Source organism: Sinohyriopsis cumingii, chromosome 6, assembly GCF_028554795.1.
Source record: "Sinohyriopsis cumingii isolate HCF-2022 chromosome 6, ASM2855479v2, whole genome shotgun sequence".
Lineage (NCBI taxonomy): Eukaryota > Metazoa > Mollusca > Bivalvia > Unionida > Unionidae > Sinohyriopsis > Sinohyriopsis cumingii.
In genome coordinates this window covers 51,534,439-51,550,741 of record NC_142966.1, presented here as the reverse complement: position 1 = coordinate 51,550,741, position 16,303 = coordinate 51,534,439, and the positions used below count along the sequence as shown (strand labels likewise).

The 16,303-nt window shown below is 33.6% G+C and overlaps 1 protein-coding gene across 7 annotated transcripts in view; it reads right to left on the bottom strand.

Moving 5' to 3' along the window:
• LOC149796924 (H(+)/Cl(-) exchange transporter 3-like) overlaps positions 1–16,303 on the bottom strand; it is a 178,279-nt gene that overhangs the window by 53,886 nt on the left and 108,090 nt on the right. For all 7 annotated transcript variants that reach the window (XM_089961594.1, XM_089961593.1, XM_089961595.1 and 4 more), the window contains 3 exons: positions 14,380–14,435; positions 10,541–10,609; positions 7,431–7,572 (listed from right to left, as the gene is read on the bottom strand). In XM_089961594.1, coding sequence (XP_089817720.1) covers positions 7,431–7,572; positions 10,541–10,609; positions 14,380–14,435 — 267 coding nt within the window. The remainder of the gene's footprint in view (positions 1–7,430; positions 7,573–10,540; positions 10,610–14,379; positions 14,436–16,303) is intronic.

The window sequence follows — 16,303 nt, the reverse complement described above, 5'->3', positions numbered from 1 at the left end:
GTTATATAGGTCGGAAAATGGCCCATTTACCTACCCAGAATTCTCTGAATGCTATACAAAAGCTAGAAAATGAGTAAACCCACACAATATTCATGTAGTTAAACCAAAACTGGAAGAATCAAGAAATCCTGACATGCTGTCTAAAATGAATATACTAACCTATACAAAGAAATGCCTACATCACATTGTACTGCAGTCAACATTAAAATGCTAATTAACTCCAGGTATGGATTGTGTATGTGACCCATCATGGCTTGCATATAGCTGGAAACCTTAACATAATGTGCCTGCAGATGAGGGTCTATGTTGTTTGTCTACTGATTACTCCAAACGAACTGCACAGACCTAGATCTGCTGGTGCATTATGTGATTGTAGATACCAGCTTGCAGCTTGATTTGTCTTATAAGCGAGTATACAGTACTCAATTAGCATCTTAAATCACTATTATATGACTACTTGTTTGAGGTCCTCAATTTAAAATGATAACAACTGCCCATCTATGAGAAAATGTTTACAAAATCAACTTTTCATCTCAAGATACATTTCTTTCATAGATCTTCAGCAAGGATACATAAGGATACATAACATGCATGTGTATTTGAAGAAGAAATCCTTAGTCAACTTTCTTCAACATCATCAGCCTCTTTCAGTGATTGATGTACTAAGTCCATTGAAATGCTTCTTTTATTTGGTTCACTTAATAAGAAACTGCAGAAGTAAAATGTAATTAAAGATAAACTCATTGTATACCCCAAATATGTCATTTTAGTTGATTAGTTATTACACTAATACAAGCCATTGTCACAATGAAAATTTTCTTTACCTCACAATGAAAATACTATTTTTCCAATTACTTGACAAACTAACTTAACATACACAGTCAATTACTTGTTAAGGCAATGTACAGTTAATTACTTGTAAACCAATGTAATGTACAGTCAACATCTTGTAACTAATGACATGTACAGTCAATTACTTGTTAAGGCAATGTACAGTTAATTACTTGTAAACTAATGTAATGTACAGTCAACATCTTGTAACTAATGACATGTACAGTCAATTACTTGTAAAATAATATTATGAAGTCAATTACCTATAAACTAATTTAATTTACAGTCAATTACTTATGAACTAATGTACAGTCAATTACTTGTAAACTAATATAACATACACAGTTGATTACTTGATAAACTTATTTTATGTGCATAGTCAATTACTTGCAAATAAATGTATTGTATACTGACAACTGTATACTAATTCAATGTCTACTATACAGTCAATTACTTGTAAACTAATATAATGTACAAAGTCAATCACTTGTAAACTAATTTCATTTACACAGTTAATTGTGAACTAATGCAATGTGCAGTCAAATCTTTGTAAACTAATGTAATATACAGTCAATTACTTGTAAACTAATGTACTATACACAGACAATTAGTTGCAAACTAATTTAATGTTTACTGTCAATTGTAAAGTAATTTAATGTTTATAATTACTAGTAACTAGTCTACAATATAGCCAATGACTTTTAAACTAATTTAATATACAATTACTTGTAAACTAATTTAATCTACAATTACTTGCAACAAACTTATTATACATTCAAGTACTTGTAAACTAATTTAATGTACATATTCAATTACTTGTTAACTAATTTAATGTACATATTCGATTACTTGTTAACTAATTTAATGTACATATTCAATTACTTGTTAACTAATTTAATGTACATATTCAATTACTTGTTAACTAATTTAATGTACATATTCAATTACTTGTTAACTAATTTAATGTACATATTCAATTACTTGTTAACTAATTTAATGTACATATTCGATTACTTGTTAACTAATTTAATGTACATATTCGATTACTTGTTAACTAATTTAATATACATATTTAATTACTTGTTAACTAATTTAATGTACATATTCAATTACTTGTTAACTAATTTAATGTACATATTCGATTACTTGTTAACTAATTTAATATACATATTCGATTACTTGTTAACTAATTTAATATACATATTCAATTACTTGTTAACTAATTTAATGTACATATTCAATTACTTGTTAACTAATTTAATGTACATATTCAATTACTTGTTAACTAATTTAATATACATATTCGATTACTTGTTAACTAATTTAATATACATATTCGATTACTTGTTAACTAATTTAATGTACATATTCGATTACTTGTTAACTAATTTAATGTACATATTCAATTACTTGTTAACTAATTTAATGTACATATTCGATTACTTGTTAACTAATTTAATGTACATATTCGATTACTTGTTAACTAATTTAATATACATATTCAATTACTTGTTAACTAATTTAATGTACATATTCAATTACTTGTTAACTAATTTAATGTACATATTCAATTACTTGTTAACTAATTTAATGTACATATTCGATTACTTGTCAACTAATTTAATATACATATTCAATTACTTGTTAACTAATTTAATATACATATTCAATTACTTGTTAACTAATTTAATATACATATTCGATTACTTGTTAACTAATTTAATGTACATATTCAATTACTTGTTAACTAATTTAATATACATATTCAATTACTTGTTAACTAATTTAATATACATATTCGATTACTTGTTAACTAATTTAATACACACATTCAATTACTTGTAAACTTCTTATCATATTTTTCATGATATCAGAACAATGACTGTGTACTGTTATAGAACGGTATAGCTAAGCTTTAAGTTTGAAAGTCAATAGGTTTGACACTATGACAGAACACTGAAATCTATAGGTTAGCATTTTTGAAAATATGTCAGAATGTTGCGGAAAACACATCTGACCTGCAGCATATACTCACTTATAAGAAGAGTCCAACTGCAAAACTGCACAGACCCAGAGCTGGCATTGCATAATGTAATGGTAGATTTGGGTCTGGGAAGTTTGTTAGGAGTTATCAGTGAAACAAACAACACAGACCCTGATCTGTGAGTGCATTATGCTATGGCAGATCAGAATTTTTGTTGCTTGCAGTTTGACTTGGCTTATAAGTAAGTATATATATGAAAAGTCTTTTTAATTTAAAGACATAAGCTTAAAATTTGCAATGGATGGGATAGGATGGATTGACATAGGTCGTATTATAAATGGCTGAAATGGGATGGATGACAGGTCGTATTATAAATGGATGGGATGGGATGGATGGACACCAGTCATATTATAAATGGCTGAAATGGGATGGATGACAGGTCATATTATAAATGGCTGGGATGGGATGGATGGACACAGGTCATATTATAAATGGCTGGGATGGGATGGATGACAGGTCATATTATAAATGGCTGGGATGGGATGGACGACACAGGTCGTATTATAAATGGCTGGGATGGGATGGATGGACACAGGTCATATTATAAATGGCTGGGATGGGATGGACGACAGGTCATATTATAAATGGCTGGGATGGGATGGATGACAGGTCGTATTATAAATGGATGGGATGGGATGGATGGACACAGGTCATATTATAAATGGCTGGGATGGGATGGATGACAGGTCGTATTATAAATGGCTGGGATGGGATGGATGACACAGGTCGTGCTCCCTCCATAAAGATCAAGACTCTGCTTGACCAATGTGTGTATGTAAGAAAATCTGCCAATAGTTTTCCATGGTCAGTGGTTCTTCACAAGGTCTTCCTCCACCATATATATTAGAGCCCATCCATAGCCTCTCATGTGATGGAAAATGGCATTAATACCCACAAAACCAAACTAAACCTCCATATACAAATATGGTGGGGGCATAATAACAAAGGACAGTTATTAACTGAAAGTGTGACTAAGTAGTCAGCAACAAAAAAAAAATAAAACAATAATCATGAAATTTAATAGATTTTTCAAATTTGGCAAATTTCAATAAAAATAAGCGATTCAGCCTATGAATTCTTAGATTTTGTCTGAGAGAATGAGTTTGGCTATCCTCACCGGATATGTCTGTGAAGAGAAACTGTTGTACTTCAAAAGATACAGGATAGATATGCTTTATCAATGTAGCCACACTCTTTTCAAATTACTTCTGTTGTAATTTGTCCACCATCTTTTACACCATCCTCCCATATCAGTGTTTTCCATTACCCTCATTTGTTCTTCAAGGACACCAAATTTTTTAATTTGACCCCAAGTTTTGAGGCCAAAGTTTGTTTTTTTACTCATTCTGACCCCAATTCTGACAGAGTCTTCCACCCCTAGGGGATACACTGACAAAATGTGAAAAAAAACTCTTTCTAACAAATATCAAATATTCAAGTGTTGTACAATAAAAAACAAACATTTTAGATGTGTGTGTGTGTGTGTGTGTATATATATATAAAAGTTCAAACATGTAACAGAGAGATCGAATTAGCACAGATCAGGAGATTTACAAAATTTGGGAAGGAGTTTTGACTTCAAATCAGAAGGATTTTCACTAATCTGAATTTTAGCATGCAAATTAATAAAAATTTCAATTTTCGTCATCATTAATGATCTCGTCACTTAAATTATGTTTCCTCTAGAGTCACCCTGAATTATCCTCAGAAAAGAAAATGTACATTCACTGTCTGCACAGGAATGTAGCAATGTTAATACAACTCTATTGTGTCCACCAAGAAGTTCGTTTCCTGCCTATGGGTAAATTTAAGTTGCTGACTACTTGCCAGAACTTCTCAAAGTTGCTATGTTGACTGACTTTTAGGAAGTTCTTCTTAAAATCAACATTACAGTTATGGCAGAATTTATATTCATATTCCTTTTGAATTTAATTCCAACCACTGAAATTTCTGTTCCACCATTAGTGAATTTCATGTGATATTTAGGTTATTTATATTCAGGTGTTTTAGTATTGGAAGATAATGCACACTTACATATCTCAAGAAACTTTACACCAAAATCAAACTGTTTTATGCCACTTGTGCTTTTTAACAAGGACTAAACCAAGTGTAACCTATTAACATTTTTAATCCTTACTAAAATAGTTTTAACACAGAAATTATAATCCATCTCTACAAACTTGAAATACCAATGTCAATACTGACCCTGCCAAAAGAATCCAAGCAACGTTTATGCTGGTTGAGCTCGACACTAATCCAATTTACAACTTTAATCTTTCCCGAATTACTACTGATTACATAGTACACATAATATAATCCAATAATTACATTTAGATTACTATCTGTTGATTTACTAATTAAAATTGTCATTTTTGCATAAGCCAGTTCACACAGTCACATGATCACAGTCTTTACTATAAATACTTGGAGGCAAAGTGCGAAAAGAAATTGAAGAATTTCTGGTCTAGAATTTTTTAATAATAATTTTTAGTAGTATGGGGAGATTTCATTGAGTGGAGGGACAGGAGACATCCTTCATCTTGGGAGGAAATCCCTCCCAGCTGCAGGATTTACATATATGTAAGGTATTATTTGTGTCTGTGCCAAGTAAGATTGACCCTGAACAAGGCCAGGACCCATTTCTCAGGAGGTAAATCTGACCAGAACTAAAACCTATATACTGTCCAACTGCAAACAATATACACTCAGATTTGCCATTACATAATGCACTGGCAGATTTGGGTATGTGTTGTTGTTGTACTTATTAGCTTGAACAAACTGCACAAACCCATATCTGCCAATGCATTATATAATGTCAGATCTGGGTCTATGCAGTCTGCACTCAGATCTTGCCTAAAAATAAGTATACAGTGGAACCCCGCTCTAATGTGATAATTGGGGTCCACAAAATTGGATCATGTTAATACTGGGGTCAATTTAATGTGGGGTTTTAAAGTATTTTACTTTTTTCAGAGAACAACTCACTGTATTCATGCCTAATGTATATGATGAATAGGGTATCAACACCGTTTACTATCGTGCCGTTGTGGCATTCAGTTCATCTATAATGCATGTAATTCCATTGAAAAATGGCACATAGACTTACAATATTCAATACTTTTTCCCAGATCATTGTGTCTGAATTCAATGTTTAATATAAAGCATGAACAGAGTATCAACACCGTTTACCTGCCGTCTGATATCGTACCGTTGGGGCTTGACATTAATCCATAAAATATGTAATTCCATTGTAAAAATTGCATACATATGTAAACTGTTCAATAAATTTTTCACACATCATTATGTGTCTGAATTCAATGGGAAAAATTAACAGCAAAATTAGGTTAAGAAAGATGAAGCACGTGTACGGTTCATTACGTTCCAGGGTCTATGAATGGTGTCAGTACAAATTTCATACTGCTAAAGTTTTCTCATATGCATTTCCGTGTACATTTATCCTTTGCAAATTTCCAATAATTAACACTTGTACACCTATTCGTTTGAATGACTACAACAAGAATAATTACCAATCAACACATGCTTTCAGCGTGCATATTTTTACTTCAGATTATGTGAATATAGAAAGAAACGTGTTAAAACAACTATACTAATCATTGCGCAAAGTGCAGAGAACGACTTGAGTTTGTGAACTGGCTTTCCCATAACGGTAAAATATTTTTTAAATAAAAAAATAGGAAATTAATAACAAACATAAACAAAAACCATACCCATGTAAAACCCGAGAACTAAGTGCAGTAGGCCTGCAATGATCACGAGTCACTTTTATAAAAAAAAAATTAAAGTTGAACGCATGTACAATTTCATACTCATTAAATTTTCAAGAAATAAAGCGGACATTATTTACTAGTCAACTGATTGCGTCTAATAAGCCCAGCAAACATGTTGGCAGCTTTCATTTTTTTATGTTTATTAAATTGCGAGAATCTTTATCAACCACTGCATTGGCTGCTGCTTGTTTGTGTATGCAGTTAAAGAAGAAACACGTCAGCTATTGTTTGAGGAACGACTGTATACAGAATTAATTGAAGACAATCACAAAGATGACTTACTGGCTTTACTCATGGATCAGTAACAAGCAACATTTCCGATAATGTTTGTTTTGGCATAACCCTTCAAGAACCTGGTGATATTGTTAAATTTCAGAAGCTACGCCATGATCGTATTATATTAAAATTCATATGCGAACTCTTCCCCAGAATGATAATAAATGTTTTACACACTATTTCTTGTACCTAAAAAAAAAATAATTCCCGGTACGAGAAAAATACACATGTATTTAAAATTTCAGGAACCACACCAAGATCATATTAAATTCGAATTCATACGCGATCTTTTCCCCATAATGATAATACATTTTTTATACACTGTTTCATGTACTTTGCAGAAAAAGGTTTTTTTATGTGCGAATGAATATAAGAAATTTCGGGAGCCACACCACGACTGCGTTATTTCCGAATTCACGTTATAGAGGGGCGTGTTATAGCGGAGTTGCACTGTACATAGTAAATACATATTTAACAGTTCAAATTCTCACCTTTATGCCAATAGTGAAGATTGTGATGATGCCCCTGAAAATGAATGCCAATGCCAACATCCATAATGATCTGATCACTCCATCACCAGCTGTGGTGCTAGACATGTAAGTATCTAATGACGTGAAGTTCCTCTTGTAGTCGCTGATGAAAAAAAAAGAACTATCAATCATCTCTTCACCCTTGTCCTTGCATTCTGAGCTTAACACAGTTTAGTGTCTTCCTAACGCTATCACGATGCTAGAACTTGTACCAATTTCCAAGGCATGAAGCAAATGCTATTGACTCTATCTGACTGGATGTGGTATTGCAGCTTAAGAATGGGATTGTGGGTGTCCCGCAATTTGTCATCTTATGTCCCCCAAATTGACCCCTGTAGGACCTTTGGGCATGCTTCTTCATAATCATTTGTGTTCATAAACTTTATATAAGATTTACAAAATCTGCCAATAATATTTTCTTTGGCCTTTTTAGGAACAAAATTAAATGTTCAGTGTTTTATCTACAAATGGTTTCATGTAAGTTATTTGACTCATCAAGGCAAAAAAAAGTGAGTCAGAATCCAAACCTATGAGACTCAGTCTTGTTCAAGCTGATGATCAGTTTTCAGTAGTTTAAAAAAAATAATTATATGTTTAAATTCACAACAAAAATATTACTTTTGTAATGTGACTAAAGCCAATAAGGCAATTCCCTTGCCAGAAGCATATGAACATTCTATAATTGTTAAAAATCTTGTTGATGGATTCATGTCATCAGAAATAATCTGAGCATATATGACAATGTGTTTATTGTTGGCTATGTCGGTGCTTTCATCTGCCATTGCCGTCACAAATGACAAATTTTGCAGGTCATGTATAAGACTATCCTCAGGTTGTACTGAATGGCAGAATTCTTCAAAATGCCAATGGCATCAATTTCTTCAGCTGCTTAGTTGTGTATTAAATTAAGAAGAGATCTGTATTTTAAAAAAGTGATGTCTTCTACACTCAACCAATGTACACACTTAAATAGCACGTTCACTGCTGTCTTGTTTGGAAGAATATTTCTGTAAAACTGCATTCAAATCTGCCTGGTGTTGTGGATCATTCAATCAGCAGTTTGTGTTCTGGCAACCCAGCATGCCTTGCCAGTGTACTGTTCTGAACGTTGTTTTTTGCACATTTGGTCATGGAGTTTTCTTTTAGCCTCTGTACATATATAGCAAAACATAAAGGCATCTTCATTCTCACATTCTTCACTCAACTGAACTTCTTTTTGAAAATGTCGACAGTTGTGTTTTCAGCCATTGCTGCACAAATTAAGTTTTATCTTACTAATACCATTATAATGAAGGCTCCACTGGTTTGATAACATTACTATTATCATCAGTTGGTCATAAACACGGTCCGAAAGATAATTTGGTTTGTTTTGGATCTATTTTAATTGTTTTTGCCTTGGGTGCCATTTTCAGTCAAATGCTGACAGTATCTTGGAACAATGCAAGGCATACAAACTGAGCAAATGAAAAGTGTTGCTTCGTGGCGTGACAAACATGCGCATAAAATAATAGTTTCTCATGAGAATCATTTTAAAATCATGTATTTATTTTCCAAAGCTTTCTTGGGTGTGGTGATTATACGATTTTTAATATCCTGTTGCTACAAATGATGTGACAGTTATACGACACATAAGGTCAGCTCCAGGCTCCACAGTCAGTTGTAACCAAAACATAATATTGTGGGGTGTCAATTTATGTACCATTTTTAGACCAAACCTTTGGGTTTTTTAAATCAGCAAATCATAACATTGGGGTGTGTAAATTTGGAAACGTTTGCATACTTGACACATGGGTAGATAAAACAATGAATGTTAATTTCAAACTATCTCATTATATCATGTGTACATATGCTGCAGTTAATATATAGTGCATATGGAACAACCATAACAAATACTCTTACCAACACTTTACTTAATTGCTAATCTGAGGGACAATATTAACCCTCATCAAATCTTATCCTTTACTGTTCATGAACCTTTATATTGTTATTCACTAACCAAGACCACGACTTATGACCTTTATATCCCTGAATATTTACATTTCTTCATTACCCAAAGTCTGGTCAAGGAACTAGGACAAGAATAACTGCTAAAATGAATGATAACCTGCTTGATAATATAGAACAGCATGGTCTTGTCTTTGGCAACAGTAACATCCTTTCAAAATCATGTTTCTATTGTGATCCTTAGGAAATGACATTCTCTTAATGCACCTATTAACTTAAAGACAAGAGTTTGCATATTACATTGCGAAAATGTAATCTGGTTCTGCAAATTAACTGTGAGGATGTAATCTGGTTATGCAAATTAACTGTAAGGATCTAATCTGGTTATGCAAATTAACTGTGAGGATGTAATCTGGTTATGCAAATTAACTGTGCAGATGTAATCTGGTTATCCAAACTGTGCTGGTATAAATCTGTTATGCATATGTAACTGTGAGGATAAAATCTGGGGATGCAAATTTGACTGAGGAAGTAATCGGGTGATGCAAATTTAACTGTAAGGATGTAATCAGGTTATGCAAATTTAACTGTGAGGATGTAATCTGGGGATGTACATTAGCGGTGGGGAAGAGAATTGGAAAGCACACAACAGTGACCCATCAACTGTCAGGTCAACTCACTTCTATTTCTTCAGAAGACTGGCCTGTGAAGTGCAGCATTAAAATGTTTTAAACTGACATGCTGATATGCAAACTAAACGATGTGAAGGAAGGCACATTTAGTGTGATTGATGAGTGCTTCAACACTATTCCTGGGTATGGGTATTCATGAACATACTGTACCAATTACCATGGGCATACTGTACCAATTACCATGGGCATACTGTACCAATTACTGTACTAATTACTGTACCAATTACCATGGACATACTGTACCAATTACTGTATTAATTACTGTACCAATTACCATGGACATACTGTACCAATTACTGTACCAATTACCATGGACATTCTGTACCAATTACTGTGCTAATTACTGTACCAATTACCATAGACATTCTGTACCAATTACTGTACCAATTACCATGGACATTCTGTACCAATTACTGTCATTTTTCATGTGCTTACCAGAGATCACTGTTGTCTTCTGGACCACAGCGACTCATTAGCTCTTTGATCAACTCACTGCTGTTCATTCTGAAGAAGACAGAAAAGAATACAAGTGCAAAAACTATAGTTATCCTGGGGATGTCATTGATGTTGTTATATTTACAGCTCAGGTATATGGTACTATATCCATTAAAATTAGAAATGTACTGACAGTGAGTGTGTGTGTTTGATTTGGATTTTTAACATAACTTCAAAAAATATTCAGTCATAATGCTACAATGTCTGCAGTGTGGCAGTTTATAGTGATGTATAGCACTGGGGCATCATGCCGCAGACATGCAGCATGATGTCTCACCCAGTCACATTATCCTGACACCAGGCCAACCAGTCCTAACACTAACCTCCTAATGCTGAGTGCCAAGCAAGGCAGCTGTTAGTACCATTTTTGTAAGTCTTTGGTATGACTCGGTTGGGGATCGAGCCTACGACCTCCTGCATCTGAGGAAGACGCTCTTACCACTAGGCCACTGGAGCGGTCGATTCTACAGACCTACATTATGGCATAAACCTACATACAGTACAGCTCACATGTATTCAAGTAATTCCATGCAACGTGGTGGGTAACTTAATCCCTCCACTTTTTGCTCCAAAAGACAATGGAGCAATATAAATACTAACAAATCACCACCGTACCTTGGCAGGTGTGCTGATGACATCTTCACCATGAAGCATCTGATCAGCATTATTGATTTACATTTGAATAGCCAATCAACGAGGACCATCCATGGAAAGACCGACATGAGTAATTCACATCCAAATACCATTTCACAAATCAGTAGTCTTTTTATTCGATCATATATATGTACAATAGAAATTAATTTGAAAAGTTTTGTATATTTCTTTTATGGTTAGAAAACTTGCATGCTGATGTGATGAGAGGTCCACTTTGTTAAGCTTCTCTTGAACAGTGTAAATTTATCCTACTGTTTAGATATAACAGTAATCCTCTGAGGAATGGACAATTAAATTCCAGACAGCATCAGCTTCAGAATCTGTGTTTATAAACACAAACAACAAAAAAGAAAACACTGAATTTACACTTAAATGCGAACTACATATTTAGTCTTTAAGCAGAAATTGCACTGTTACGAGATTGAATATACATGTATACAGACTGGCCATTTAATTGTATGGAACTAAATTATTATTTCCAGTTGTGGTATTTTTTAAAATTTCATTCATTACAAGATAAGTTTGTTTCAAGTAAAGCAATGAATAACATAGTGCACTTTGTATACCACAAATTTGAATAATCCAATAATTTTTAAGCATTTACACTCCCCCTTTTTGAATCTTTTACAGTCTCCCCCTGAGAAACACTTGGCTTCAGCTAGTGTTCTGCAAAAAATCAGTGCTTACAATGGTCACTATCTTTATTTCTGTACAACATTCACTCAAGCTAATTCTTTATTAGGAAGAGACCATTCAAGTTTCCAAAGAGTTATATCATTTGAAACAATTTTATCTTGTAATGCATGAAAGAATTTATATAAAAAAATGCCCCAAGTTTTCATGTCTGTGCATAAGTTTGTTAATATTTCTTTCAATTAAGTAGAAGCTTCAACATCTTGCAAAAGGTGTTAATCAGAATAAAAATGTACAGTATGTATTAGTACAGTTTTCGAGGAATTGCAACTATGTTAGTATTATCAATCATTTTATCTGGCATCATATCTATTAAATATACTTCATTAGAACAAGGAAATGTGTATAATCATCTGATAATGATGTAGATAAATTGGCATCTCTCTCTCATCCTCTCAAAAGCATACTTGCAGGGGTCACACACAGTAAGCCATGCCCACTTGACACAGACCACATCCACTCCATGCAGGCCATCCTCAACAACTACACAAGAAAGCAAGGTGTTCAGAGCAATTTTCCATGAGCCGCCATGGCAAATCTATCAGGAAATATGGAGAGATTGTGGATTTTTTTCCTTGATCCTCTTCACTCTCTCTCCAACACCATTGCATTGTGTAGGGTTCCGAAAAGACGTGAACTCTACTGTACAAATTGTCTCATTAAAGCTACCTAATTAACTTTTGCACATCCTCTTTTTAAATTCAAATAATGTTATTTTATCATGATATAGCAGCTCTTATTCCCTGAATGGATCTTTCAAATAATATCCTTTTCTACATTTATTTGTTCTGGTAATTATTTTGACCATGTGAGTATTGTTTGCATTTGCATTCTTATTCCATTCTACAGATTGATTATTACCCTGTCTTCCCTAAAAGAGCATTCCACATCCTGTTTAAATAATTCCATCCCTCCTTTAAATTAAAGAAAGTACTTACATTTTATGAAGATACAGCCAATAAAGCAAATGAATCAAGAAAGCACAAATGACATACTTAAACTGTCCAGTTTTATAGACAATATCCAAAGAAAGACAAATCCAAAAATAGAACATGATCATGAGCATACTGTACTAACTTCGAGTGTTGTACTTAACATGCATGTCTATTTTGGAAAGAAAATGACATTAGCACATTTTGTTTAGTTTAGTTCCCAAAGCTCTCTGTTCTTAAGTGGAGCACATTAACAACTGAGTACCTGTACCTAAAATGAATACTCATACCTAAAATGAGCACTAATATGTAAAAATGAGCACATATGCCTAACATGAATAATCATACCTAAAATGAGTATGTGTACCGAAAATAAGTACTAGCACCTAAAATAAGTACTTATACCTAAAAGGAGCAAAAGTACTTAAAATGAGTACTTGTACCTAAAACTGCACACTGAAAGAACAAAATACATTAGTTATTTAGGTCTCAAAGTGAAGAATACCCTAAATTACTATCACATGCCTAGTACATCTATTCAGCAAGATACAAAAATAAATGTGGCAATACCAGCTCTAAGATATAACTATACATTTCATATCTTGTCTTATTTCAAGTGTGCTTTTATGAAAAAATAAAGTGCATAAAAGGCAAAGGAAAACAGGGCTGCTCTGGTCACCTAGTGGTTAGAGCAGCTGCCTCAGATGTGGGATTTTGCAGGTTCAAACCCCGGCAGAGTCATACGAAAGACTTATTGAAATGGTACTAACAGCTGCCTTGCTTGGCACTCTGCATTAAGAGGTTAGTGCTAGGACTGATCAGCCTGGTGTCAGGATAATGTGACTGGGTGGGACATGATGCTACATGTCTGCGGCATGATGCCCCAGTGCTAGACATCACTGTAAACTCTCACGCAGCAGACATCATAGCGATATGACTGAAAAACTGTTAAAGCTACATTAAAAATCCAAACCTCACACACACACACAAACATAGGAAAACATTACAACTGTAATAAGTTCAAAATCACAGTATTTGTCAGGAAATTTGATGTTTTTTGTGCTTGATTCTAATTAGATAATATTCTGAGATGTCATTACATCAATGGTGTTTTTCTTTAATAAGTACAATGTCATGGCTTATAAAAAGTGACAAACTATCTGAAGAATCTGATCCTGGATTATGATGTGAAAGGGCCTTCAACTGTTGAAATTTAGTGGCAGCTTAAAAATAATTGATTTTCATATCCATTCAGAAAATGCATCCATATTTGATTTGATTTTTGTTTATTATTTGCTACTCTGTTTTGCATTTGCACACTCCATTTTCTTTAAAATGCATTTGGCATTTTGTTTGTGTTCCTTCTGCATTTTATTTGAGTTCAATCTGCATTCTGTTCCCATTTGAGTAAATTATCCATTTCAGAGTCTGTGATACACTGCATGGACAATGCCAGGTCAGACTAATTTTAAAATGTCACTTCTGAGAGTTGCATCTTACCTTGTATAGGGATTGGGAAAACTCAGCAAAGCTGTGATAAATGTCACTGCTAGGACCTGTAAAAAAAATGGGCAGAAGCACTGAAACTATTGGCTTGGCTTTAATGTGAATACAGTAAGCAGCATATATTTTAGGCAGGAACTTTCCATAAAATTTATATCTTTCATATAATAAAGCTGTAATATTAATCTACTATTATCAGACCACTAGGTCAAAAAAAAATAAAAAATTACCGTTTGGAAAATAATATGGCTGAAATAACTGGCAAATCAAGAATCCCTTTTGATTTTTTTTCAAATTTCTAATTGCCCTGTAAAGATGATTGGGCCAAATGGCCTCAAGTGTTTAAATAGGGAATATTTGCATAAAAGTGGAAGTCACATGAAAATTTTCAAACAACAATCTTGCAAAACAGCCAAAACATTTTGCCAACTGTAAGCACTCACTTGTAAGTTGAGTCCAACTGCAAACAACATAAACCTAGATCTGGCCATATGTAGTGACCTGGTATATCAAAGTTTTTGTTGTATGTTCTACTGAATTTACTCCAAACATAGACCTTGATCTGCTTGTTATTATACAAAAAACATAACAGCAACCTTCAATCTGTCAAGCCAAATTATTATTTTTTTTGGCACAGCAGTACAAGTAGGTTATTTAGAGCCTATGCAAATGGAATAAAGTGCTTTGCCCAAAACACACCATGGTAGTTATCTTGGGATGATGCAATGGTCAGATTCAAACCTGCAAGCATTTGGTCCCAAGTCCACCATGCTAACCACTGTACCACCACAGCTCCTGCCTTCGTCAGTCGCCTCTATCAACATCAGACCAATCTGACATCCTTGAACCATCATCGGAAGAATGTATTATAAATGAATATGTAGCAAGCAAAATGTCAACTCAGAAACTTTTAATATTCGTATGTAAAATAGCTGAATAGGCAGAACATTTTTTCCATATACAAATGCAAAATATATACCTGCCATAACATGCTCTGTCACACAAAAAGAACCCCAAACCCCTAGACATTGTCACGTTTAGAAAAACATGATTTTCAGAAATCTTAGCCCCAAAGTTTTTTCAAAAACGAAAAACTATATTTCTTGACCACTTCTAATTGATAGCATGAACAGTAAACAGTCCAGCTCAAAGCTGGGCTAAACCTATCCTTGGGGCATACAGCTGATTTAGTTACAATTAGAAGCTAAGGCAGTCAGAGATAAACAGCCATCTATCAGACGTTACTTAATTGTCTCACAATGGCTAGGGGGATGTGTTGTATCCAATTCTGCTTTGGAAGAGTCCAACTGCCTAGGTAAAGTACACAAAAAAAGAACAACCCAATTCCTCTGAAGTTAAGTAAAGTCTGTGATTTGCAGCAAATTTTTTTCAAAGTTAGACTTTTATTTGAAATATGAAATGCAAAACATGATTATTTCAGTTGGAATAGTGTTCAAGTATGATTCAGTTGGAATAGTGTTCAAGTGTCATTCGGTTGGAATAGTGTTCAAGTGTCATTCAGTTGGAATAGTGTTCAAGTGTCATTCAGTTGGAATAGTGTTCAAGTGTCATTCAGTTGGAATAGTGTTCAAATGTCATTCAGTTGGAATAGTGTTCAAGTGTCGTTCACTTGGAATAGTGTTCAAGTGTCATTCAGTTATGAAGAGTGTGATTCATGAAGCAATAAACTATCAGCAAAGCACAGCAAATATAAATTTCAAAACTCCATGTTGACAGATTTTTACTTGGTCAAGCACAGGAACAAGGGGAAACATTTAATTCTTTGCACATACTGCAAACTGCATATCGACATAATCTTAAGAGTACAACATCCATCAAAATAGGAACACCGCCCGTATGTAGCATATTCAACATGATGCAATGAATATCCAGATTAGTTATCTTTATATTTATTATCTTA